Source organism: Ceratotherium simum, chromosome 6, assembly GCF_057802395.1.
Source record: "Ceratotherium simum simum isolate JZ-2026a chromosome 6, ASM5780239v1, whole genome shotgun sequence".
Lineage (NCBI taxonomy): Eukaryota > Metazoa > Chordata > Mammalia > Perissodactyla > Rhinocerotidae > Ceratotherium > Ceratotherium simum.
The window spans coordinates 37,263,933-37,291,426 of record NC_141905.1 but is presented as its reverse complement, the minus strand read 5'-3'; the positions used below and the strand labels follow the sequence as shown (position 1 = coordinate 37,291,426).

The following is a 27,494-nucleotide window of genomic DNA, read 5'->3' as shown; positions in this document are numbered from 1 at the left end:
CGCGGTGCTGGAGGAGGAAGTGGTACGGTTGGTGCTCCCTCTGCGCCCACCGCTGGGTCCCGGGGCGCGGAGAGGGGCTGCCGTCGCTGCCACCGCGTCGCGCCTTCCTACTGTTCCCCTCCATGTGCCCCGGCGCCGTCGCTCGCCTTCCTCAGGCCGCCGCTTACCCGGGGGTCTATGGAAGTAATGGAAGGACCCCTCAACCTGGTGAGTGGCCCACAGAGGGTCGCGTCCACCCTTGGGCGCCTTTGCCTCAGGAGTCCGGTCCTGTCCCCGGCGTGCCGCTGACCCTCGAGGCCGGGAGGGGCGTTTGGCGGGGGTGGTCCTAAAGGCTGGGGGGCGCAGGGCAGCCGTGGCCCCACAGCAGCTCCGGGCAAGCTGCCCCAGACGTTGCCCTCCTCGGGGATCCCGGGAAGCTCCCGCATCCCATTTCCCACCGCCTCCGGGCGCCCCCTGCCGCAGAGCCCTGGGTGAGGGGCTCCCACCAGCCGGGGCTGCTACCTCGTTTCCAGGCCGGAGGAAATGCCTCCAAGCGCCACGTAACCGCTTCCCTGCAGCCTGGAGAGGCACTGAAGCCCGCCAGGGCAGAAATGGTGTGTAATACCGCTCTTAACTGCTAACTCGGAGGGTCTGAAGTCTGAGCCTCCCCACTCTGGAGAGATGGAGTAATACCCCTTCCCACTCCCATTCTTCCCTTCCCCCATTGCTCGCCTACATTCAATGCATAAACTGAGACTCTCCCTTCTCCAATAAGTTAGAGACAGCTGGGCCGCCCCTGTTTTTAGTTGAGTTTCATCACTTTAGGCATCGTGAAAATACGGTATGTGTTTGCTTTTCTCAGAAAAAGTGCTGATAGCCCATTTATTATGTTTTTAGGCATTTCAGGTGTTGTGATTAAAACAGTAACAACAACAGGAATTACAAGTTCTTTTCTGATAGGTCACTGCATCTTTTGGTTTCCCAGAGAGGGTACCTATTTTGGATACAAAAGTCAGGTTACTTATGGTTGCAGACAGAGAGGAGGAAATTTTTATTTATTTATTTCTTTTTTGGTGAGGAAGATTAGCCCTGAGCTAACATCTGTTGCCAATCCTCTTTTTGCTGAGGAAGATTGGCCCTGGGCTAACATCCCTGCCCATCTTCTTTTACTTTATATGGGACACTGCTGTAGCATGGCTTGATGAGTGGTGGGTAGGTCCATGCCCGGGATCGGAACCTGCAAACCCTGGGCGGCCAAGCGGAGTGCGCGAACCTAACCACTATGCCACCAGGCCGGCCCCAGGAGAAACTTTTAAGAGTCACAGATTTGCAAGGCAATTGCGATGATAGGATTGGAAAGAGGACCTATGGAGAATTAGTTTCTCAGGTTGGAACTCGGAACCCTAGTGTCCTGGAAGAGCCCTGGTGGTTTAAGAGTACAGATTTTGGACTTAGACTGCTTGGATTTGAATTCGGCTTTGTCATTTAATAGCTGTGTGACCTTGGGCAAATGAGTTGACCTCACTCTGGCGTGTTTGTTGTGAGGATTAAAGGAGTAAATAGGTGTAAAGGGCTTAGAACAATACCTGATACATAGAATAATGTAAGAGCTATTATAATAACCAGACCATAAACCCTTAATTTAAAATCTCACTTGTAAAATAAAGGTTTGGCCTTGTTGAGCTTGAAAAGCCTAAGATTCTAGGACTTAAAGCTGTGGTTCCTAAATGACTGGTGCCAGGTTAGCTGCTCTGAGAAGCGTCTTGTGTTTTATTAAATTGAGCCCTGCCCCCATTGGTAAGAGTTGTTTACACTTAAAAGGAATTGGAGGGGTCGGCGTGGTGGCGCAAGCGGTTAAGTGCGCGCGCTCCGCTGCGGCGGCCCGGGGTTCGCTGGTTCGGATCCCGGGCGCGCACCGACGCACTGCTTGGCAAGCCATGCTGTGGCGGCGTCCCATATAAAGTGGAGGAAGATGGGCACAGATGTTAGCCCAGGGCCGTCTTCCTCTGTAAAAAAAGAGGAGGATTGGCGGATGTTAGCACAGGGCTGATCTCCTCACAAAAAAAAAAAGGAATTGGACTAGATTTGTGAGTTTTTAAAAACTAGGGAAATATCTTGGACTTTTCTTGCTTTTAAGGTGACATATAGTTTGCAATGAAATATAATGGATGGCTCAATAATGAAAGTTCACAGGAATATCATTAGAAATAACCAGCAGTTTACAAAGTGCTTCAAAGTTCAAGTGTCCTTGCAAAATGACAATTGATTCAGTTCCAGTTAGCTTCACTTTATTTGGCTGCAGGCTGCAGCATAACCCCAACCAACTGCCCCACTAGTGTGTGGTAGTTTATGAGAAGACTGGACCTAGGTGACAGTTGTAGATGGAGCAGCAGAATCACCAGTTTAGGGAAGATTAGTTAAATGGTGGCAATAGTATTTATCTTTTCAGGGAGGAGAATTTTGAATAGAGTCTTGTTAAGCAGCCTAGCATAATTCCATAAGCCAGCCATAAAATTTTTGTGGACAAGTAACAGAAATTTGGCATCTTGAATTCTTAAATCATTTGAGATTTAAAAGATCTGAGTTCTAGCCTAGTTGTTTATTGGAAGGTAACAAACGATGGAACAGAGATTAACATTTACTTGAATCATTTTAACTCTGCTGCTAAGTACCAATGATGGGCCTCTGAATTTGTTGTCACTTGGTTTTAGAAGACTGGGGTTTTTTGAGGACTGTTACCGTCGTCTTGTTTTGTGTGTGAGGAAGATTAGCCCTGAGCTAACATCTGATGCCAATCCTCCTCTTTTTGCTGAGGAAGACTGGCCCTGGGCCATCATTCGTGCCCATCTTCCTCTACTTTATGCGGGATGCCTATCACGGCATGGCTTGATGAGCGGTGCGCAGGTCTGCGCCCAGAATCTGAACCTGCAAGCCTCCGGCCGCCAAAGCGGAGCGCGCGAACTTAACCGCTACGCCAGCGAGCTGGCCCCTCTTTTTGTCAATTTTTAATATGGAAAAATTGTAACTTATAAAATTACTTGGTGTATATATAGGCATTTCTTTCCGTGCATTTAATTTTGGCAATGTGAGTGATGGAAGCAAATGGCAAAACTTGTGTGCGATAATTTCTCGTTCTTTGGTTTGTTTGCTGCCTGTTTGGGAAGTGATGTCAGACCCTTAATTTATACATGGCTTGCTCATGCTTTGCTTACCTACTCTGCAAACTCTAAGGACAGGGTCCGTGTGCTGTGTGGCCACAATTATATTCTGTGTGTTTGGCCCTTTTAAGAGTGCTGAGAATATATTTTGTTGAGTAACGGAGCTTCTCTTAGAGTGGTGAGTTCTCATCTAAGAAAAGGAATCAGATATCATGGTCCAAAGAATGGCCTCGTACATACCTGGAGTCTTTGTAACTATCTCATGTTAATTATATTGGCGGTAAAAAAAAAAAGGCTGTTTGAACCACTTCCTTGTTGCCCTGAAAAATTTTGAGGAAAATTCATTCTGTCACAGTCTAGGCTGGGATTAATGGAAACAGGCTGGGGAAAGGCGATAGAGCACTAAGACTTATCCAACAATTACTAAGTGCTGGGGTTGGCATCAGGCACTTTACGTATATTTTTGTTGTTGTTGCCTTAGTAGTTATATGAGATATTCCCCCTTTTATGGATGAAGACATTGAAATGCAGAGTAAGTGGTGATAGTGGGATCTGAAAGCAAGATTCTAAATAAAATATTAATCTTTCTATTAGATCAGTGTTTGCCCATTTGTTTTGACTGTGATCTACAATGAGAAATTTTTACATCCTGACCAGTACACACATACATATGTGTGTATTACTGCAGAGCTGCTACATTATGGATGTGCCTCCTGGAATTGTGCAAAATCCAGGGACCCTCATAAATTTCACCCAAACAAAACAAAAAGCTAAAACTGAATCTTTATATATATATATATACACATACACACACACACACGGTGCTATATATGATGCACTCTAATATTTACTATTAGATTTTTTTTTTAAATGCTGGTCGTGACCCACTAAATTGATTTCACGACTCGCTAGTGGGTGGCATCCTGTAATTCGTCTTCACAGCAGATGGTAGCAGTTCTGGAAAAAAGCAAGCTAAACTGGAAACTTGAGGAAGAAGAAAAGATGCATCAGGGCTGCGTGTGGAAGAAATTGATCCTTAGGCTTAAAATCGAAAACAGGTCTTCCTAGACTTCTAACACTTGAGCAGTTATCCTAAGTATAATTGCATTACGTTAGTTAGATGATCAATTCAGTACTTACTGTTAGGAGATACTACTTTAAGGAGACTTATAGTGAATTGGTTGGGAAAGGGCGAGTGAATGAGATTCATCCTTTGCGCTTCGTTGAAGACCCTACCACAAGGTTCAGGAGTACGTTAGATTTTCCTCTGCCACCTTTTCAGTATTGTGTTTGGTATGGTGTTCCATTTCTTTTCACCTTTATATACTGCTTTCCCCAAGGACACAGAAATAAATAAATGCAAAGTAATAGAAGGTAATACTGTTTTCCTTTGGGAAAGAAGACAATATTGAACCTGTATTTTTATTATTATTTTTTTTTCCAATTTTTTAAAATTATTTTTTGTGTGTGTGTGAGAGGAAGATTAGCCCTGAACTAACATCTGTTGCCAGTCCTCCTTTTTGCTGAGAAAGATTGGCCCTGAGTTAACATCTGTGCCCATCTTCCTCTATTTTATATGTGGGATGCTGCCACAGCATGGCTTGATAAGTGGTGTGTGAGTCTGCGCCTGGGATCCGAACCTGCGAACCCCAGGCCACTGAAGTGGAGCACGCAGACTTAACCGTTACGCCACCAGGCAGGCCCTGAACCTGTATTTTTAAAGCACTTAGCATGTAGAAGTAGAAAGTACTTCCTGGTGAGGGCAATCACTTGGTAATCTAGTTGTACTTGTTAGAATTTTTGTTGGTTGTAGGTGATAACAAACCCATTTCAAATTAGCTTAAACCAAAAGGGATAATTTATTGGAATCAAAAGAAAGGTGCAGGAAGGGCAGGACTACAATGTAGGTGGGTCTAAGAACAACATGCCACCTCGGGTTCAAAGATAATCAGATTCTCCCTCTTTGCCTCTTCAGGCTTGACTGCTTTACTCCTTGTCTCTGCAGACCTACATTTTCCACCTGGCTAACTCCTAAGTGTTGTATTAGTTATAACTACTTAAAACTTTCATTGGTTTTTTTGTGTGTGTATGAGGAAGATCAGTCCTGATCCACGCCAATCCTCCTCTTTTTGCTGAGGAAGACTGGCCCTGGGCTAACATCCGTGCCCATCTTCCTCCACTTTATATGAGATGCCACCACAGCATGGCTTGACAAGCGGTGCGTTGGTGCATGCCCTGGATCCAAACCTGTGAACCCCAGGCCGCTGAAGCGGAGTGCACACACTTAACCACATGGCCACCGGGCCGGGCCCTTAAAACTTGCTTAACATACTCTGTGGTCCTAAGTTTGAAAATCTGGTGGAATGGATTTTTTAGGTATCCAGGGGGCAAGGTAATATAAGAATATGGCAACTCCCACAGAAATCATATTGATTGCCTGGGAAGAAGAGTAGTTCACAGAGAGGAGTGGGGCGTGTGGAAAGTATTGGCTGTTTCTGAGGAGGATTCAGCAAGGGAGAAATTTGTACAGGGCACATAGTAAGACATTACTAAATCTGAAGCTGTTTTACTTTTTATAAAGGTTTTAGAGCATTTTGTAGTATTGTGCTTTCATTTTTACTTAAGAAGGAGTAGGAAAATTCTGGTTAAAATGTCCTAGAGATTGGGTGAATGAAATAGTGAATGAAGTAAGTGTACCAATGACTGTCTGTCTGTCTGTCTCTGTATATATGTATTTACATATATAGTTACTTATTTTAGATTTTGATATAGAGTTTTATTTGTTCTGATATTTTCTCTGAAATACAGTAATGTTCTGTTGGCATTTAACCAATCTTTGGTTTTGTTACCAACTCTCACCATAACTTCTCCTATCCTTCCGTCCAGCTAACCATTCATTTCTCCATCCAACTAACCAACAAATATTATGAGTAATTACTGTCTATTAGGTACTGTTCTGGACCTCAAAGATTAAATAGTGAATAGGACAAAGTGCCTGTTCTTACTTTCATCCCATGTCTCTAGTTATCTTTTCATCTATTGTGTCCTCTTTCTCTCTTTTCTTTAACATCTTAAGCCTAGTTATTTTGAGTGCCTTGCTGTTAATTCCAATATATGGACCATCTTTGGTCTGTTTCTATTGTATTTTTGTCTATATTATCAGTCACTTTTTCCTGCTTCACATGCCTAGTAACTTTATTATATGTCACACATTGTGGATGATATGTTGTAGAGACTCTGAATTTGTTATTTTCCTCTAAAGAGTGTTAAGATTTGTTCTGGCTGGTAGTTAAAATACTGGCGGATCACCTTGATCCAGTCTAGGCTTGATTATAGGCTTTATTACGGTGGGTCTATTAGTTTTACCCATAATGCCTAGATTGTGGTCCTTACTACCAGGGCTAGCCTTTCTAGGGTCTTAGCTGAAAGCCCCGGGTATTCACTCAATTTACTATACTCTTCTAGGCCCAAACTGCAACCTGTCTCCTCAACACTGTATGGCTTCTGAAATCTCTGCTCAGAGCTTCTGCTAGGCCTCCTGAAATTGTGCCCTGTTCACATGCAGCTTAGATGTTGGCCAGGGATGATTTTTTTTATGCATATTTTTAGGACATCTTCACTGCAGTTCCCTCTAATTTACCTGGACTCTCTTCAAATTCCAGCCTTTTGGTTCCAGTCTCCATCTCTTCTGCCCAGTGAGATACTGCCTTCTGCTTGGGTTTTATTTTCCTGCACTCCATTTTGGAAAATGCCCTCAGAAAGAAAGCTAGGGTGAGTGCAGGTCTCACCTTGTGCATTTCCCTTTTCTTGAAAATGTAGCCCTCTGTTATTTTTTGTTCAGTGTCTGTAAACTTATTTTTGTATATTTTGTCCAGCTTTGTAGTTGTTTACAGCTAGACAGTAAGCCAATGCTAGCTATTCCATCATAGCTGGATCAGAAGTCCAGATTTCTGTCAGAATTCTAAGAGATTCTCAAAACAAAGTTAAATCAGTTTATTGTAAACCCTAAATGTCAGAAAGTATTTTAATATGAGATTGTGGTACAAAACCTAATAACTCAGTACTCGATGATAGGGTATCATAGCCTCACGAGGACTGGCCAATCACTGCTTTCTCTATTTAAACATTAGCTATTTCCAAATAGAAATTGACAGCTTACAATAAAAGACAGAGATGCCATACTATTATTGTATTAGTTATCTATTGTTGTATAACAAATTATCTCAAAATTTAGCAGCTTAAAACAATAGACATTTGTTTTTTCAGAGTTTCTGCATGTCAGGAGTGAGGGTGTGGCTTAGCTGAGTGCTTTGCGTCAGGGTCTCTCACAAGGCTGCAGTCAGTGTCAGCTGGGGCTGCGGTCCCATTTGAAGGCTCCACTGGGGCAGGAGCTGCTTCCAAGCTCATTCACAGGATTGATGGCAAGATTCAGTTCTTGAGAGCTTTTGGATTGAGGACTTCAGTTCCTCGCCAGCTGATGGCAGGCCACTCTCAGTTTCCTTTCATGTGAGTCTTTCCATAGGGCAGCTCACAACATGACTATTGGTTTCATTAAAGTGAGCAAGGGAGAGAGTGCTACCAAGATAGTAGTGACATCCCATCACCTTTGCTGTTTTCTGTTCTAGTCACTAGGTCCAGCCCACATTTGAGGAGGGAAGATTACATAAGGGTGTGAATACTAGGAGGCAGGGGTCATTGGGAGCCGTATCAGAAGCTGCTTACCACAATTGTTGATAGAGAAGCAAAGAAAATAAGAACTGAATCAAGCAAGAGTATTAAGAAAATATCCTGTGGGACTACATCAAACTAAAAAGCTTCTGCACAGCAAGGGAAATCATCAACAAAATGAAAAGGCAACCTACTCAATGGGAGAAAGTATTTGCAAATCATATATCTGATAAGGGGTTAATATCTAAAGTATATAAAGAACTCATACAACTCAATAGCAAAAAAACAAACAATGCAATTAAAAAATGGGCAGAGGATATGAATAGACATTTTTCCAAAGAAGACATATAGATGGCCAACAGGTACATAAAAAGATACTCAGCATCGCTAATCATCAGGGAAATCAAAACCACAATGGCTATCACCTCACACCTGTTTAATGGCTGTTATCAAAAAGACAAGAAATAATGAGTGTTGGTGAGGATGTGGAGAAAAGGGAACCCTTGTGCAGTGTTGGAGGGAATGTAAATTGGTACAGCCACTATGGAAACAATATGGAGGTTCCTCAAAAAATTAAAAATAGAACTACCATATGATCCAGCAATTCCACTTCTAGGTATTATCCAAAGAAAGTGAAAACACTAATTTGAAAAGATATCTGCACCCCTATTTTCATTGCAGCATTATTTACAATAGCCAAGAAATGGAAACAATCAAAGTGTTCACTGATGGATGAATGGATAAAGAAGATAGTATCTATATACCATGGAATATTATTCAGCCATAAAAAAGAAGGAAGTCTTACCATTTTCGACATTGATGGACCTTGAGGACATTATGCTAAGCAAAATAAGTCAGAGAAAGACAAATACCATGTGATCTTATTTACATGTGGAATTTAAAAGACAACAAACAAAACCACCAAGCTCATAGATACAGAGAACAGATTGGTTGCCAGAGGCAGAGGGTGGAGGGGTGGGCAAAATGGGTGAAGGAGGTCAAAAGGTACAAACTTTCAGTTATAAAATAAATAAGTCATGGGGATGTAATGTACAGCATGGTGACTTTGGTTAATAATGTATTGCATATTTGAAAGTTGCTAAGAGTAGATCTTAAAAGCCCTCATCACAAGAAAAAAAATTTTGTCTTGTTACTATTGTAAGAATTTCAATCTAAAATAGAACCAGAGGATATAAAATGGAAAGTCTCACGCCTGTGCTCTCAGGAAGACAAAACTTAAAGGACTAAGAGAGTGATTTCCATAAATGCCTGATTTACAGAAAACTGATAGTGTTAGAATTTTCTTGGATGATGGTGGTGTTGATCAGAGGTTGTTTCATAGAACCTTGACAAGTTTTGCCAGAGGCATGAACCGGAAATGACCCAGGTCCAGTTAGTCTCACAAAGTGGGCTGAATTGAGGTTTGGTTGTGTGACTGAACTGATTTTGTCTGTTGGGGAAGTTTTGAAGGTTGGTCTCCATTTGTTTTGTTTTTTAACTGACTCTAAGGGAACTCTCCCTTCTTTACATTCCCTGACCTAAGTCAGCCTACCCCAAATCTTCAATGGACTTGCCTGTAGCTTGCTATAGTTTGCTTGTTCCAAATTGCAATTGCTCTGCTATTTCCAAAAAAGCTCATCTTTTTGAGTGTGCCTCAGTTTACCTCTTTCTTTAGGCCAACACTATGTATGGTGTTGGTTGTTAACTAGACTTACTGTAGTGATCATTTGACAATGTATACAAATAGTGAATCATTATGTTGTACTCCTGAAATTAACATAGTGTTCTATTCTATGTCAGTTATACCTCAATTAAAAAAAAAAGGCAAATGTTGGAGAGGATGTGGAGAAACAGGAACCCTCATACACAGTTGATGGGAATGCAAATTGGTGCAGCCCTATGGAAAACGGTATGGAGATTCCTCAAAGAATTAAAAATAGAGATGCCCTATGATCCAGCCATCCCGCTACTGGGAATCTATCCAACGAACCTGAAATTAACAATCCAAAGAGGCTTATGCACCCCTATGTTCATTGCAGCATTATTCACCATAGCCAAGAAGTGGAAGCAACCTAAGTGTCCCTCGACTGACGATTGGATTAAGAAAATGTGGTATATATATACAATGGAATACTACTCAGCCATAAAAAAAGACAAAATAGTCCCATTTGCAACAACATGGATGGGCCTGGAGCGTATTATGTTAAGTGAAATAAGCCAGAAAGAGAAAGACAAACACTGTATGATCTCACTCATATGTGGAATATAAACCAACACATGGACAGAGAAAACTGGACTGTGGTTACCAGGGGCAGTGTGGGTGGGGGGTGGGCACAAGGGGTGAAGGGAGTCATATATATGGTGATGGACAAACAAAAATGTACAACCCAAAATTTCACAATGTTAGAAACCATTAAAAGATCAAAAAAAATAAATAAATAAAAAGAAATAAGAAAAAAAAAGACAATCCTGAGGGAAGCAACTATTAATGATGAGTAAATTGTGACATATTAGAATGGAAAAGATAATTAAGACAGAAAAGACAACACTGATGTTTATGAAGGTCAGATTTATACAATTTTATAAGAAATCCAGAAGGTTAAAACAAACAGACAAAAAATTGAGCTCATTTATATCACAACTAGGGAGATGAAAATGGGTTAATGGAGTTGAAGTTTTTGTTTTTTTTTTAATTGAGGTATAATTGACATACTATACTATATTAGTTTCAGGTGTACAACATAATGATTCAATATTTGTATATATTGTGAAGTGATCACCTCAGTAAGTCTAGTTTACATCTGTCACCATACATAATTACAGATTTTTTTCTTCTTGTGATGAGAGGTTTTAAGATTTACTCTCTCAGCAGTCTTCAAATACGCAGTATGGTAATATTAACCACAGTTGTCATGCTGCCTACTACATACCCATGACTTATTTATTTTAAACTGCAAGTTTGTACCCCTTGACTTGCCTCACCCATTTTTCCCACCCCCCCAACCTTCCTGTTTTTTCTTTTCTTTTTTTAGATTCCACATATAAGTGAGATCATATGGTATTTGTCTTTCTGTGTCTGACTTATTTCACTTAGCACAATGCCCTCAAGATCCATCTGTGTTGTTGAAAATGGCAAGGTTTCACTCTTTTTTATGGGTGAATAATATTCCATTATGTGTATATATGTACCACATCTTCTTTATCCATTCATCTGTTGACGGACATTTAGGTAATGCTGCAGTGAACATAGGGGTGCAGATATCTTTTCAAATTAGTGTTTTTATTTTCTTTGGATAAATACCTAGAAGTGGAATTGCTGGATCATATGGAGTTCTATTTTTTGAGGAACCTCCATATTGTTTCCATAGTGGCTGCACCAGTTTACATTTCCACCAACACTGCACAAGTGTTGCCTTTTCTCCACATCCTCACCAACACTCATTATTTCTTGTCTTTTTGATAACAGCTATTAAACAGGTGTGAGGTGATAGCCATTGTGGTTTTGATGTGCATTTCCCTGATGGTTAGTGGTGCTGAGCATCTTTTTATGTACCTGTTGGCCATCTGTATGCCTTCTTTGGAAAAATGTCTATTCACACCCTCTGCCCATTTTTTAATTGCATTGTTTGGTTTTTTGCTATTGAGTTGTATGAGCTCTTTATGTATTTTGAATATTAATCCCTTATCAGACATGACTTGCAAATACTTTCTCCCATTGAGTAGGTTGCCTTTTCATTTTGTTGATGATTTCCCTTGCTGTGCAGAAGCTTTTTAGTTTGATGTAGTCCCACTTGTTTATTTTTGCTTTTGTTGCCTTTGCTTTTGGTGTCACATCCAAAAAATCATTGCCAAGACCGATCTAGGAGCTTACCACCAATGTTTTCTTTTAGGAGTTTTATGGTTTCAGGTTTTACATTCAAGTCTTTAAATCCATCATGAGTTAATTTGGTGTAAGATAGTGCTCCAGTTTCATTCTTTTGCATGTGGCTATCTAGTTTTCTCAACACCGTTTATTGAAGAGATTGTCCTTTCCCCATTGTATATTCTTGGCTCGTTGTTGTAAATTAATTGACCATATATGCGTGGATTTATTTTTGGGCTCTCTGTTCTGTCCCATTGATCTGTGTGTCTGTTTTTATGCCAATACCATACTGTATTGATTACTCTTGCTTTGCAGTATAGTTTGAAATCAGGGAGTGTGATGCCTCAAGCTTTGTTCTCTCTCAAGATTGCTTTGGGTATTTGGGGTCTTTTGTGGTTCCATACAAATTTTAGGATTGTTTGTCTATTTCTGTAAAAAATGCCATTGGAATTTTGATAGGGATTGCATTGAATCTGTAGATTGCTTTGGGTAGTTTGGACATTTTAACAATATTAATTCTTCCAATCCATGAGCATAGACTATCTTTACATTTATGGTATCTTTTTCAATTTCTTTCATTAATATCTTATGGTTTTTGTTGTATAGATCTTTTACCTCCTTGGTTAAATTTATTCCTAGGTATTTTATTCTTTTTGATGCAATTGTAAATGGGATTGTGTTCTTAATTTCTCTTTCTGATTGTTCGTTATTAGTGTATAGAAATGCAACAGATTTCTGTATATTGATTTTGTATCCTGCAACTTTACTGAATTCATTTATTAGTTCCAGCAGTTTTTTGGTGGCGTCTTTAGGATTTTCAGTATATAATATCGTGTCGTCTGCAGATAGTGACAGTTTTACTTCTTCCTTTCCGATTTGGATGCCTTTTACTTCTTTTTCTTGCCTAATTGTTCTGGCTAGGACTTCCAATACTGTGTTGAATAAAAGTAGTGAGAGTGGGCGTCCTTGTCTTTTTCCTGATCTTAGAGGAAAAGAAAAGCTTTGAACTTTTCAACATTGAGTATGATGTTACCTGTGGGCTTGTCATATATAGCCTTTATTATGTTGAGATATGTTCCCTCTATACCCACTTTGTTGAGAGTTTTTGTTGTGAGTGGGTGTTGAATTTTGTCAAATGCTTTTTTTCTACATCTATTTCATAAAATCATATGATTTTTATCTTTCATTTTGTTAATGTGGTGTATCACATTGACTTGTGGATGTTGAATCATTCTTGCATCCCTGGAATAGATCCCACTTGATCATAGTATATGATCCTTTTAATGTGTTGTTGAATTTGGTTTGCTAATATTTTGTTGAGGATTTTTGCATCTGTGTTCATTGATTGGCCTGTAGTTTTCTTTTCTTGTGGTGTCCTTGTCTGGTTTTGGTATCAGGGTGATGCTGGCCTTATAAAATGAGTATGAAAGTGTTCCCTCCTCTTCTGTTTTTCGGAAGAGTTTGAAAAGGATTGGTATTCTTTAAATGTTTGGCAGAGTTCACCAGTGAAGCCTTCTGGTCCTGGACTTTTGTTTTTTTTTTTTTTTTTTTTTTTATTTTATTTTATTTTTTCCCCCCAAAGCCCCAGTAGATAGTTGTATGTCATAGCTGCACATCCTTCTAGTTGCTGTATGTGGGACTCGGCCTCAGGATGGAGGGAGAAGTGGTGCCTCGATGCGCACCCGGGATCCGAACCCGGGCCACCAGCATTGCAGCGCACGCACTTAACCACCAAGCCACAGGGCCGGCCCTGGACTTTTGTTTGTTGGGAGGTTTTTGATTACTGATTCAATCTCCTTACATCAGTCTGTTCAGATTTTCTCTTTCTTCATGATTCAGTCTTAGAAGGTTGTTTCTAGGAATTTAGCTATTTCTCCTAGGCTGTCCAATTTGGTGGTGTATAATTGTTCCTAGTTGTCTCATGATTCTTTGTATTTCTGTGGTATCAGTTGTAACGTCTCTTTTATTTCTGATTTTATTTATTTGAGTCCTCTCTTTTTTTTTCTTGGTGAGTTTAGCTGAAAGTTTGTTGATTTTATTAATCTCTTCAGAGAACCAGCTCTTAGTTTCATTGATCTTTCTGTTGTCTTTAGTTTCTATTTCATTTATTTCTACTCTGGTCTTTGTTATTTCCTTCCTTTTACTAACTTTGGGCTTTGTTCTTTTTCTAGTTCCTTGAGGTGAAAAGTTAGGTTGTTTGAGATTTTTCTCATTTCTTGAGGTAGATGTTTATCACTGTGAACTTCCCTCTTCAAACAGCTTTTACTGCATCCCATAAGTTTTGGTATGTTACATTTCCATTTTCATTTGTCTTAAGGTATTTTTTGATTTCTCTGTTGACCCATTGGTTGTTCAGTAGCGTGTTGTTTAGTCTCCACATATTTGTGAATTTTCCAGTTTTCTTCTTGTAGTTGATTTCTAGTTTTATACCACTGTGATGGGGAAAGATGCTTGATATGATTTTAATCTTCTTAAATTTGTTAAGACTTGTTTTGTGGCCTAACAAATAATCTGTCCTGGAGAATGTTCCATGTGCACTTGAGAAGAATGTGTATTCTGTTGCTTTTGGATGGAAAGTTCTGTATATATCTGTGAAGTCCATCTGGTCTAAAGGGTCATTTAAGGCTTGTTTCCTTATTGATTTTCTGTCTGGATGATCTATTCATTGATGTAAGTGGGATATTCAAGTCCCCTACTCTTATTGTATTGCTGTCTGTTTCTCCCTTAAGTGTGTTAATATTTGCTTTATATATTTAGGTGTTCCTGGAGTTGAAGCATGTTACATTATCTTTTCTGTCCTAACAGTTGGCTGATAAATGTTGATACTTTATTGAAGAAGAAAATAAATAAAATTCAAGCTCAATTTGTTTAGGTTAGTACCCAAAATAATTACATTCTTGGCTTAAACATTATTTGAATTTTAGTGAAATCACTCATAAAGACCTGGAGTGCCTTTTATCCTTTCTGAATGAATATGAAATGTTGAGATAAAGTCTTTTCCATAAAATCTTACTGCATCTTGAAATAGTTGTAGAAGAGAAACATGTTATCAGAATTACAAAATATCAGTGCCCAGACTACTTTTAGAATCCCCAACCACCATTCTCATTTAAATTGCATCTTTTTTTTTTTTTTTTTTTATAATTTTATTTATTTATTTTTTCCCCCAAAGCCCCAGTAGATAGTTGCATGTCATAGTTGCACATCCTTCCAGTTGCTGTATGTGGGACGCGGCCTCAGCATGGCCAGAGAAGCGGTGCGTCGGTGCGAACCCGGGATCCAAACCCAGGCCGCCAGCAGCGGAGCGCGCGCACTTAACCACTAAGCCACGGGGCCGGCCCATCAATTGCATCTTATACTTGTTTTATTTTGAATTAACCAAAGAAACATATTTATGGATTTAATACTTTTTTTTTTTTTTTGTGAGGGAGATCAGCCCTGAGCTAACATCCATGCTAATCCTCCTCTTTTTGCTGAGGAAGACCGGCTCTGAGCTAACATCTATTGCCAATCCTCCTCCTTTTTTTTTTTCCCCCCAAAGCCACAGTAGATAGTTGTATATCATAGTTGCACATCCTTCCAGTTGCTGTATGTGGGACACGGCCTCAGCATGGCCAGAGAAGCGGTACGTCGGTGCGCACCGGGATCCGAACCCAGGCCACCAGCAGCGGAGCACGTGCACTTAACCGCCAAGCCGTGGGGCCGGCCCGGATTTAATACTTTTAATGACTGATTTTTAATGGTGATTCTATCAAGAACAGTATTTAAAGAGAGTTCCTTTTTAATATTAAAGAGAGATCTTTAAATATTGTTTTAAAAATAAGAATTACTATCAAAATAAGTTTGCTACAATATCTTCAGTTAAAAAAAATGCATTTTAGTCTAGTCTGCCCAACTACATTGTAAACTTGATGGCAGGTACCTTCAATACTGTTATTGTCTTTTAACTAGTTTAGTTTTCACAACACTATCATTTTAGAGATGAGAAAACTCTGGCAGAATGTTAAGAAAGCCCAATGTCTAATAAGTGTTCGAGTGGAGATTTGAACCTAGGCAGTCAAGCTCTATGCAGAGTCTGCATTTTTGGATGTCTAATAAAAACTTAGTAGGAACTGTACTTTTTAATAGGGAATTTGATCACTAGGGTGCCAGATAACCTAGAGTAGGTATGTGTTTTTTTGTGTCTGTGTGAGGAAGATCAGCCCTGAGCTAAAATCCATGCCAATCCTCCTCTTTTTGCTGAGGAAGACTGGCCCTGAGCTAGCATCTGTGCTGATCTTCCTCCACTTTATGTGGGACACTGCCACAGCATGGCCTGACAAGTGGTGCGTCGGTGCACGCCCAGGATTTGAACCTGGGCTGCCAGCAGTGGAGTGCGCGCACTTAACCGCTGCGCCACGGGACTGGCTCCAGGTATGTGAATTGGCAGAGTGATCAGAGATTGGACTTTACATGGGGAGGTTTTAGAGGGGTTGGAAAAGCCTTAAGGTCTTATTCACACCACTTGAGAACTTTTCATTTCTTTGGTGTTCAAGAAACAATTCTGTTATCATGGAGCTTGAAATTTAATTAGGGAGCTTCATAAATACAGTACAAGGTAGAAAGTGATTAATGCCATCAGATACAGAGACGATACAGACACAGTGTTAGAGTGAGGTATCCTCAGAGAGCATCTCATCTCTGCTTCTCAGAGTGTGTCCAGGGACCAGCAGCGTCAGCTTCACCTGGGTAGAATCTCGCACCTACTCCAGACCAAGTGAATCAGAGTGCATTTTATCCAAATCCCCAGTGGATTCATATTCCATTAAAGCTTGAGAAGCACAGATCTGGTCCAACTCCATCATTTTACAGGTGAGGAAATAGGCCTTGAAGGATGAAATTACTTGGCTGGTTTGGTGGGAGAGTCAGGACTTGAGCCGAGAGCCCTGGGTTCTTGGTAGGGCTGGGTCTACACTGTGCCACCTCTCATTTGGAGATAGTATGGGATTTCAGAGAAGGTTTGTCTCCTATATAGGGCTTCTTTCAAAGCTCAGAAAGGTAAAGTCACCTGCAGATTCACCCCTTCCATTCCTTTTTTTTTTCCCTATCTAGAGCCTTGTTGATTGAGTGCCACTTGCTTTAACTATACTATGAGAACACATTCCTTAGAGAAATCATGTTGGTCATAATTTAACTTTCTTCATCATATACATTCTCTTCCCAAAAGATCCGTATCATTTCTGGTTACTATAAAATACTCTTGTGTTCAGAACATATTTTTTCTCAGTGCAAGACTCCATGGTTAAAATTATTTTAAGCCCCCAGTCATTTCTTCTTACCCATTATTATTTTAAGGAATAAATTGAGACTTAGAGAAAAAGTTCATTTAATTACTATTTGAAGAATAAAAAGCCTCTAAAACAATTGAAAGAGATGATCTTGCTTTTAAGAGTGTTGCTTGTTTCTTCCTTACAAAAATAGAAGTGGGGAAAATGTGAACAGCATGTGTTGCTGGAAGGACTATTTTCTAGTTTTGTCTTCCTCTCTGTTTTACACTGAGCATGATTTGTAAACATGCCCAGAATGTTTCTAATCTCAGTTGCAAAAGTGATTCTCTGAGTATTTTTATGAGGTATCAGTGGCACATTTCTTGAAAAGCATCCAAGATAAATCACTTTACACCTGACAGAACAGATTTGCTTTTTGCTTTTTTTTAAAAACTGAGGTAAAGTACACATAACATAAAATTTACCCTTTTTATCATTTTTAAGCGTACAGTTCAATAGTGTTAAGTATATTCACATTGTTGTGTGACAGATCTTCAGAACTTTTTCACCTTGCAAAACTGAAACTCTACACCCTTTAAACATCAACTCCCCGCTTTTCTCTCCCCCCAGTCCCTGGCAACCACCATTCTAGTTTCTGTTTCTATGAGTTTGACTACTTTAGATACCTCATAGAAGTGGGATCATACATTATTTGTCTTTTTGTGACAAAACTGGCTTATTTTATATTTCATTATTAGCTTAATGTCCTCAGAGTTCATCTGTGTTGTAGCATGTGTCAGAATTTCTGTCCTTTTTAAGGCTGAATAATACTCCATTTTCTGTATTTACCACATTTTGCTCATCCAGCTATTTTTTGTGTGTATGTGTGATGAAGATCAGCCCTGAGCTAACATCTGCCAATCCTCCTCTTTTTGCTGAGGAAGACTGGCCCTGAGCTAACATCCATGCCCATCTTCCTCCACTTTATATGGGACGCCACCACAGCATGGCCTGACAAGCAGTGCATTGGTACGCGCCCGGGATCCGAACCCGAGCCGCCAGCAGCAGAGCTCGCGCACTTAACTGCTACACCACGGGGCCGGCCCCTTCTCATCCATCTATTGATGGACATTTGGGTTGCTTTCACCTTTTGACTGTTGTGAATAATGCTGTTAAGAACATGGGTGTACAATGCTTTTCGCTTTTTTTAAGAAGCTCTGCTAAATCATTTGTGAGTTTGTCAGTGAGGAAAACATTACACTAGTTAGAAGACTTTAGCTGATCATTTCTGTCTTTCTCCTTGCCTGCTAACTCTATAACCTGTGTAAGGTATGTGACCCCTCTAAGTCTGTTGGATCTCCTTATGTAAGAGAGACAAATACATTCACAAAGTTGTAGTAATTCTTCAGGTGTTAGACAAATGTAAGACCAGTGACTGTTGAATCCATTTACCTTTACATTTGGAGGCACTTTAGTCATTTGCTTTCAGAATTTCTGAGTTTGTCTTTGTTGTTTTGGTGAATTGTACCTGAAAAAATCTTCACTGTAATATTAAATATTGGTATCATTAATTCAACTGTACAGTGTACAGATTTTTTATCTTAAAATCATAAATAGTAACTTTAATGTTGAAAGGGAAGAATGAGTTGATACAGGAGAAGCTTGAATTTTACTGTGATAAGTAATTTCCTGATTATAGTTTTTAAACTATACAAACTAGTGAAAGTGTCTACAAAATAACTCATGTTTTCAAAGGAGCTTGTTAAAAATCAAGAAAATATACATTTTGAGTAACAATCTATGATCGTAATTCTTGGTTAATCTTTTTTTTTTTTTTTGTGAGGAAGATCAGCCCTGAGCTAACATCCATGCCAATCCTCCTCTTTTTTTTTTTTTTTTTTTTTCGCTAAGGAAGACTGGCCCTGGGCTAGCATCCGTGCCCATCTTCCTCCACTTTATATGAGATGCCGCCACAGCACGGCCTGACAAGCGGTGCATCGGTGCGTGCCCGGGATCCGAACCTGGGCCGCCAGCATCAGAGTGTGCACTTAACCACTACGCCATGGGGCCGGCCCCTCTTGGTTAATCTTTGAAGAATGGAAGATTGTGGGTCACTGAATGAGTTAAGTGCTTGGTGTTAACCTTGATGGTTTATTAGTAGAATTGAGAGAAGTTGCCCGAACTTTCAGATACTGTAGTTCAAGGAGCTACCCATTAGATTTCCCCAGTTATAGACAGTTGTAATGGTTTGATGTGTGGCAACAAACAGCATTATTTAACTTCTTAAAAGTTTTTGTTTTTAAAGTCATGTCGTTTTCTGTGACTCAGAGGAACTTAGGAATGTTTGTCTTCTAGGCTCATCAACAGAGCAGACGAGCAGATCGTTTATTAGCTGCAGGGAAATACGAAGAGGCTATTTCTTGTCACAAAAAGGCTGCAGGTGAGTATTCTTTTTAAGAAATGCTGAGTCTAAAACTGGAGGGCAGTTTCTCTTCTCCAGTATCTCTCAACACTGTATTTAGAATGAAAGTCACAATAGTAATGATGCGTTCTTGCCCTGCATATGCAAGGTTGACCCTACTGACCGACTGGAACATCAGCTTGGATTATTTTTCAAGTGAGTGTGTTGGATTTCCCAGCTCCTCCTAACCCAGTCTTCTTTCTAAACCGTGAAGATTGCATATGCCATATTGGGAAATGATTCTTGGACACAGCTTTCTGAACCCGAAGATCCCTAAAGACAGAAGTGATTGCAAGAAGTCTGCCAATTCATCTTAGTTATTATAGAAAAAGAGTCTGGATTTCAAATAGCCATTTGGGGTTCTGAAAGTAATAACTAATTTAATTCCAACCAATTAATTTTCACGGAGTTTCTGTTTTCTAAGATGCTGGTAATACAAAATCCATCAAAACTCTTTCCTGTGGTCTTAATCTTAAGTGTCCCTTCTGAATATTTCATCTGTACATTCATGCCTATAGTAACATGCTGTTGATAGCTTTCTTTTAGGTATGAAATTTAGAATTATTGGCTTCTTCTCAGACAGCTTATTATCCCAGTCAGTCACACAACCTAGCATATGTTGAACTCAGAAATAGATCTTCGGGGTCCGTTTCGTACATACTGGTTTCTGTTGGCTGAGTAACAAACTTAAAAGCTTTGGGGAGGGGTTGTTTTACTCATGTTGCATACAAAATGGGTATTACCACCTTTCTTAGAGCAAGCCCTATAGTCTTTCTGCTGGAGGAAGGCTCTTTCCCTCTAGGCCAGTGTGATGATCTAAGCCATGTTTTTTCCTGTTTTGCCCCTCCTATGTTGCCTTACTGCTGAAATACAGACCACACTGTGGACACTGGTTTGGATAAGTCCTCTTATGTCACTGATTTTTGCCTACAAGTTAGTAATTTTCAGAGAAAATTTCAAGTCTTATTTTTATTGTTTTTATTTTTTTATTTTTTGTGAGGAAGATCGACCCTGAGCTAACATCTGCCAATCCTCCTCTTATTTTGCTGAGGAAGACTGGCCCTGGACTAACATCCATGCCCATCTTCCTCTACTTTATATATGGGACGCCACCACAGCATGGCTCGACAAGCGGTGCGTCAGTGCACGCCCGGAATCCAAACCAGCGAACCCCAGGCCGCTGCAGCGGAGTGCGCACACTTAACTGCTTGCGCCACTGGGCCGGCCCCTCAAGTCTTATTTATAAAGAATTAGTTTTGCCACTGACGTGTACCCCTTCAGCTGTAGGGCTGAGCACATAGTATGTACCCCCTAAATCTTTGTGGATTTTAACGGTGAGTTTTATGGGGGCTTTATAAAACAAACATGGCAGCTAGTCCTCTCTAAATCTTTCATAAACCATATTTTGTTATGAACCAAGTTGTTAAATTTGTAGTTACTATAAAGAAAATACAATGTACTACACTATTTAAGAAAACCATGTTGTGGATGAATGCCACAGTGAAATGATACCTTTAGTTGAGTAACCCAGAGGGGTCATGGTTACACATATGTAACATATGTTAAAATGGAGTGATCAGCGTATGTTGTGCATTGAGCAGTAGGATATTCTGAATATAAAAAAGGGAGAAATATTTCTTTCAGTCTTTACCTACATCCCTGTCTTTATTTGAAGACTTAAAACTAATGTTGGGCTTTAAACATATCTCCCCCCTTTCTCTGTATCTAAATTCTGTGGCATTCTCAGGAGTAGAAAAGATAAAGGCAGCCTGTTGGATCCCTTTAGCTTTAATTATGGAGATAGAATTTAAGTGTGATTGGTTAATCCCCCTGAGCCGATTTGATTTGGAGTTTAGACTTGGTTAAAAATAGCCTTGTGTTGTGTTTTAGAGTGGAGTTGTGTATAATGCTAGTTTGAAAATCAGTGTGGTTAGAATGAACTCAATGTTTTTCTAAGTTGACTGACTTCTAGGGCTTGTAACAGGTGTTTGGGGAGGTTATGGATGTAGATGTATTTTGAGAGGAAGGAGATATGACAGGGAAAGGTCATTATCTGAGAAAGACTGATAGGAAGGAAAGCCTGATATGAGAGAACTTAAAGGCAAAAGAAGAAGCCTCTGTGTCTGTCAAGGATCAGAGGAGATTCTGAGACTAAAAACTTACCCAAGACTACACAGCTAAGGACTCATAGCCTCTATACTTTGTAGTGTTCTGATAGTGTTTGTTTTGTAAATGTGTTGAAGTAAAGAGGTTACTTGATTTCTCTTTCCTTTTGGGGAAAGGTAGAATTTACTCTTGAAGTGGACAGTGGCTGAATTAGATGAAACTGAGCATATGAGCATTCATTTGCCAGATACGCTGAGATACCAAATCCAGAAGGAAAAAGCTGTCTAAATCTGGCAGGACATGGGGAGAAGGAGGTGTCCACATTTTACCACCCTATATTGAAAAACGGAGAGTTTAAGAAGTCATAAACTCCCAAGGATTCAGCATTGTTAGAAAAATCTATTACTTTAAACCCTTGATTGGCAGCTGTAACTAGATTGGTGTCATTCTGCCATATCAGTCTTATGCAGGCCAGTTCCCTAAGTGGATTTCATTTCTTTCACAGACATCAAAAAGAGCAAAAGCTTAAATCAGAAGTTGATAGTAGCCATTAACAATGGTTAGAACTCAAAATGAACGTTTCAGAAGGTGAGCAGACCTCAGAGTACAGTGTTTATATTTGGTTGAAAACACATCTTGACCTGGACCTTCCCACGAGACTTGGTGACATAACATGATGCAGAGCAGATCACTTGTCATCATTCAGAGGCAGTATTTTGCTGTGTGTGTGCAGATAGGCTGTACAATTTATACTTCAGTACCAGTTTAACAGATTCATGATAGAATAGTAATAGATGTTATTATTTTAAGAAGTAATAGATTCTTCAGATTTTCTTAGTTCCTTTTCCCCATCATTTATCTAATAGCTACTTTAAATATTAGCCTTGCGTCATAACTGAAGGAAGCAGTTTAACCAGAATTGTTAGGTTTTTCTGAGAGAAGTATTCCTTTCCTAAATTTCTATCTTGGTAGGCATTTGTTCCTGTTGTCACTCTGGATTAAATCCATGACCATGCAGTCATATTAAAAAAAAAGTTTTCAAATAACTTTTTTAAGGCCCAGATTTTAAACTGAAATGTGAGACTCTTGTTGAATTCTTTGCCCTTTGGGAACTCAGTGTCCTTGGGTATCCTCTTCTGTCATGTTATAGCTTCAAGGTTCTACAAAGGGAAGCATTCCAGTTGGTTTAAGCTTGGTTTTGTGAAACTGCTCCATTTGTTAAGAAAGTGGATTTAAAGCAAACTTTAGTTCGGACAGGGAGACAAATGTATGCAGACGTAATGGGAAAGATGTCTAGGGAAAGTCATTCACACTGTATCAGAGCAGTAGATAGAATGTCTCAACAGACTTAAACAGGAACAAAAGGAAACAAAATAGTCTGTATGGAGCACACAGACTTAATTTAAGAATAAAAGACCAAAAAAAGTTGAGGAAAAAAATGTAAGTATGGCTGAACCAAAGGCTGTATAACCAATTCTATGTTTTCTGTTGGGGAGGGAGGCATCCAGTTAATCTGTATCGTAAAGACTATGGTAGAACTTGGTAGACAACCGTCCTTAAAGTCATGAACTGAGAAAATCATTAAAATATTTGGATTAAGACTAGACAGAAAGCAGTACCTTGTAGTATCTGCAGAAAGGCAAAAAGGAACTTATTGTAGTAATGAGATGTGCCAAAAAGTTTATAATAAGCAAGAGAGAAAACATGGAGAGCCAGCCCTGATGGCCTAGTGGTTAAAGTTCAACACACTCTGCTTTGGCGACCGGGTTCGGTTCCGGGGCACAGAACCGCACCACTTGCCTGTTAGTAGCCATGCCATGGTGGCGGCTCACATAGAAGAACTAGAAGGACTTACAACTAGAATATACAACTATGTTCTGGGGCTTTGGGGAGGCAAAAAAAAGAGGAAGATTGGCAACAGATGTTAGCTTAGAGCGAATCTTTCCCAGCAAAAAAAAAAAAAAAGATTAAAAAATGGAGATTAATTGTGCACGATGTATTATTAATAATAGTTGTTATTTATACCCTATCTTGTTCCAGACAGGATATGCCTCACAGAGGAGTATAACAAAATATAAAACATAATTAAAAATAAGTAGAGGAAAGATAAAATGGGGAAGGACTGGGAGTATAGTTCACAAAGTGCCCCATGAGTTCTTACATATTTGATAGAAGGGGAACTTGGGGGCCGGCTCCATGGCTTAGCAGTTAAGTGCGCGCGCTCTGATGCTGGCGGCCCGGGTTCGGATCCCGGGCGCGCCCCAAGGCACCACGTCTCCGTCCAACGCGAGGCCGAGTCCCACGTACAGCAACTAGAAGGATGTGAACCTATGACATACAACTATCTACTGGGGCTTTGGGGGGAAAAAAATGAATAAATAAAATCTTTAAAAAAGGGGGGAACTTGGCCTTAAGCTTTCTAGCAGCAAAAGCGTGGATTTTTACAGTGACTATTTAAATTCAAACAAATTAAGTCACTCAGGAACTGATCTTGAGATCAGAGAGAAGTCCATTGAGTTATTGACCATTTATGTTCTTCATAAATGACATTATATTGTCCTCAACAACTTGCTTACAATAAATATGTCAACAAGTTCTTAGGGCTTTTAACTGCCTAATTCATAGTAGGCTGATGGCATAGCTCAGAAACAATTCAATAAAAGTAGTTCTATAGGAGGCCAAAGTGATAGTCCAGGTATTCATGTGGGTAAAAAGTCATTGATAATCTCACTATTTTTGTGAGCATAATGGGTTTTGATAGGTTCTTGTTTAATTTTAATCCTCCCAAATCCTATTTTTCTGATTAGGCCATCCTTACTTCCTTAATTGTGAAATCTACAGGTGTTTGAAAGAACAAACTTCTTCAAGATGGGGTAGAGAATATCTATATTTGATTACCACTGACATCTTTTTTGAGAAGTGAAGAACCCTGTCTTTTTTTCAAATCTCCACCTCATTTCTTTTCAGGAACAGGATAACTGTAGCAGAATTGCTTCTAAGACCAGTTCTCTTTGTCACATGAGGAGTATTAAACTCTTCCTTTGATCTGTTAACTACAAAATGATGACGCTCGTATAGTGATGTGCCTCTTTTTTTTTTTACCAGCATATCTTTCTGAAGCCATGAAGCTGACACAGTCTGAGCAGGTGAGACACTATTAATATTTGCAGCAAGGGTTAGAAGGATTTTCTTGTGGAGACTTGAATTGTATATAAAATAAAGCATTGTGCCCCTCTCAAAACACTAGAGTCAGGATTATATAAAATGGTCAGGAGAAGAGTACTTCAGAAAGGAAATTAAAACTAAATGAATTGCTGTTGATGTGCAGATGTGGCATGCAGACACTTCTGTCCTTTTTTCTAGTGGTTACTCATAGATCTTAGATGGCCACAGGTGTACTTTATTATTTTTTTTATAACTTGATTTATTTTTCCCCCCCAAAGCCCCAGTAGATAGTTGTATGTCATAGCTGCACATCCTTCTAGTTGCTGTATGTGGGACGTGGCCTCAGCATGGCCGGAGAAGCGGTGCGTTGGTGCGCGCCCGGGATCCAAACCCGGGCCGCCCGTAGCGGAGCACGCGCACTTAACCGCTAAGCCACGGGGCCGGCCCAACACAGGTGTACTTTAGAGACCCGTCTTAGCACCTTTCCTGATCCTTAGCTTACAGTGAGTAAGCAGGCCTGGCCAAGGGGAAACCAGCTGGCCTTCTCTTTGCTTGTCAAAGATAATTTAAATCTGAACTTGTCTTTTCCTGAATTCCTAAGCAGTTCTGGTGCTTTTAAAAAATTTGTGTTACCAATGGCTCCAAATTGTCTTCTGTGTTTAGGGAGGGCCTGCCTGGGTTTTAAAAATATCTTTATCCAAAGATGATTTCCTGATATAAAAGTGGCAAGTACACAGGAGGTACATGATAAATGCTTGTCTGACTGAATGAAGGAGATCCTTTCTGTAGGGAGATGTCAGTAGCAGGGAAAAACACCAGTTCCTCATACTGAACCAAGAGAACCTAAAAGTTGTGTTCTCTCCTGTGCACTTCCCTTTGACTGTATCGAACGGCTCACGTTAGCCACATAATATAGACATGCTTTGAGCCTTCTGAACACCTTGTTGATAGAAAGACTTTCTAGCTAGTTGTAGAATTAATGCCTAAAGAGGAAAGTTTTCTAATTTTAAGCGAATACAGATGGCATTGCAGAGGGGTAAGGCACATTCAAAAAAGGTCAGATTCGGTGTGTTAATTTGGAATAGGACTGACTGCCTGAATGAATGGTGTTTTGTTTATGAATAAAAATGTTAGGTCACCTAGAAAGACTTAGTTTTTTAAAAAAATTTTGAGGTTGTGTTGAATTGCAAACATAGTATATAAATTTTAAGTGTTACTGGGTTATTCATAAAGGAGGATCTTGGAATAGTGTTCACTGGACATTACTAAAGAGATGTTAAAATGTTGAATTGTACCTTTCCTTCTGTGTAATAGGCTCATTTATCACTGGAACTGCAAAGAGACAGCCACATGAAACAGCTTCTCCTCGTCCAGGAGAGGTGGAAGAGGGCAAAGCGTGAGGAAAGACTGAAAGCCCAGCAGAGCATAGACAAGGATGCGGCTGCCCAGCTTCAGGCATCGCACAGACCCTCTGCTGAGGACGCAGAGGGCCAGAGTCCCCTTCTCGCTCAGAAGTACAGCCCTTTCACAGAGAAACACCTGCCTGAAATTCAGGGGGTTTTTGACAGGGATCCAGACACACTACTATTTTTACTTCAGCAGAAGAGTGAGCCAACAGAGCCATGCATTGGAAGCAAAGCCCCAAAAGATGATAAAACAATTATAGAGGAGCAGGCAACCAAAATTGCAGATTTGAAGAGGCATGTGGAATTCCTTGTGGCTGAGAATGAAAGATTAAGGAAAGAAAATAAACAACTAAAGGCTGAAAAGGCCAGACTTCTAAAAGGCCCAATAGAAAAGGAGCTGGATGTAGATGCTGATTTTGTAGAAAAGTCTGAGTTATGGAGCTTGCCACCACATTCAGAAACTGCTACAGCCTCTTCAACCTGGCAGGAGTTTGCCGCAAATACTGGGAAAGCCAAGGACATTCCAATACCCAATCTTCCTCCCTTGGATTTTCCATCTCCAGAACTTCCCCTCATGGAGCTCTCTGAGGATATTCTGAAAGGACTTATGAATAATTAAAATGGAAGGGCACAGAAGAGGTGAGAAGAGGAAATAATGCAGTAATACAGTTAATCCAGCAAAAAAAAAAAGGGAAAACCACATGCAAGGGTAATTCCGGAGATGCCTCATCATCTGGCTACTGTGGAGGAGGCGTTGCCAGGACTTGGAAAACAGTCACTGTGAAATATGTCGCATATCTGATATACTGACTCGAGCTGATGATTCCAGACTTGGCAGACACTAAATTCTCGGAGGTTTCTTTCTCCTGATACAAACCAAATGGCTACCTGGAATAATTTTTTTCAAGCAACAATTATTTTTCTTATCTTCAGGGTTAAAATGTATAAAAGTATGTTATATGTAATTAATCTATAATGCCATAAGTGATAATGCAAAACCTAAATAATATGGTGGCCTGAGGGGCTGCCTTATATTTGAAACATGCTTCTATCATGCATTGACTGTATGCATTTTGTTATGCACATTTTGTTTGTTTAATAAGGTGTGTAAGACACACCTTTCTAGATGAAACTCTGTGTCCCACACTTTGCACTACTCATAACATAATGATAACCTCAAGACTATCAGGATAAATATTTAAATTTCCATTTTATGAAGAAAGGAACCAAATTATTAGTTATGCTTTTTTAAAAAAAATTACCAGTTTACATAATTAATCAGGGTGCATTTTAAGTTCTAACTTTTTTTGTTTATTGTATAGTGCATCATTTGAAAACACCAAGGAAACATCCTTTGTTTTTAATGATGCATGAGTGGAAGTAATGCTAGTTGGCAGTATTTGATTGTAAGAAATCAATAAAGTAATTGTGTTTTATACCTTT

General features: G+C 39.8%; 1 protein-coding gene across 2 annotated transcripts; it reads left to right on the top strand.

Annotated features, from left to right (window-relative positions):
- Nucleotides 1–27,494, top strand: NRBF2 (nuclear receptor binding factor 2). 2 transcript variants are annotated; one of them, XM_004427085.3, is made up of 4 exons: nt 4–207; nt 19,269–19,353; nt 24,586–24,626; nt 25,960–27,494. In XM_004427085.3, the coding sequence occupies exons 1-4, from the start codon at nt 178–180 to the stop codon at nt 26,668–26,670; spliced, it is 867 nt and encodes a 288-aa protein (XP_004427142.3). In that variant the 5' UTR covers nt 4–177; the 3' UTR covers nt 26,671–27,494. The 2 variants fall into 2 exon arrangements, with proteins under 2 accessions (XP_004427143.1, XP_004427142.3); XM_004427086.3 differs by lacking the exon at nt 19,269–19,353 and having other exon boundaries at nt 1–207.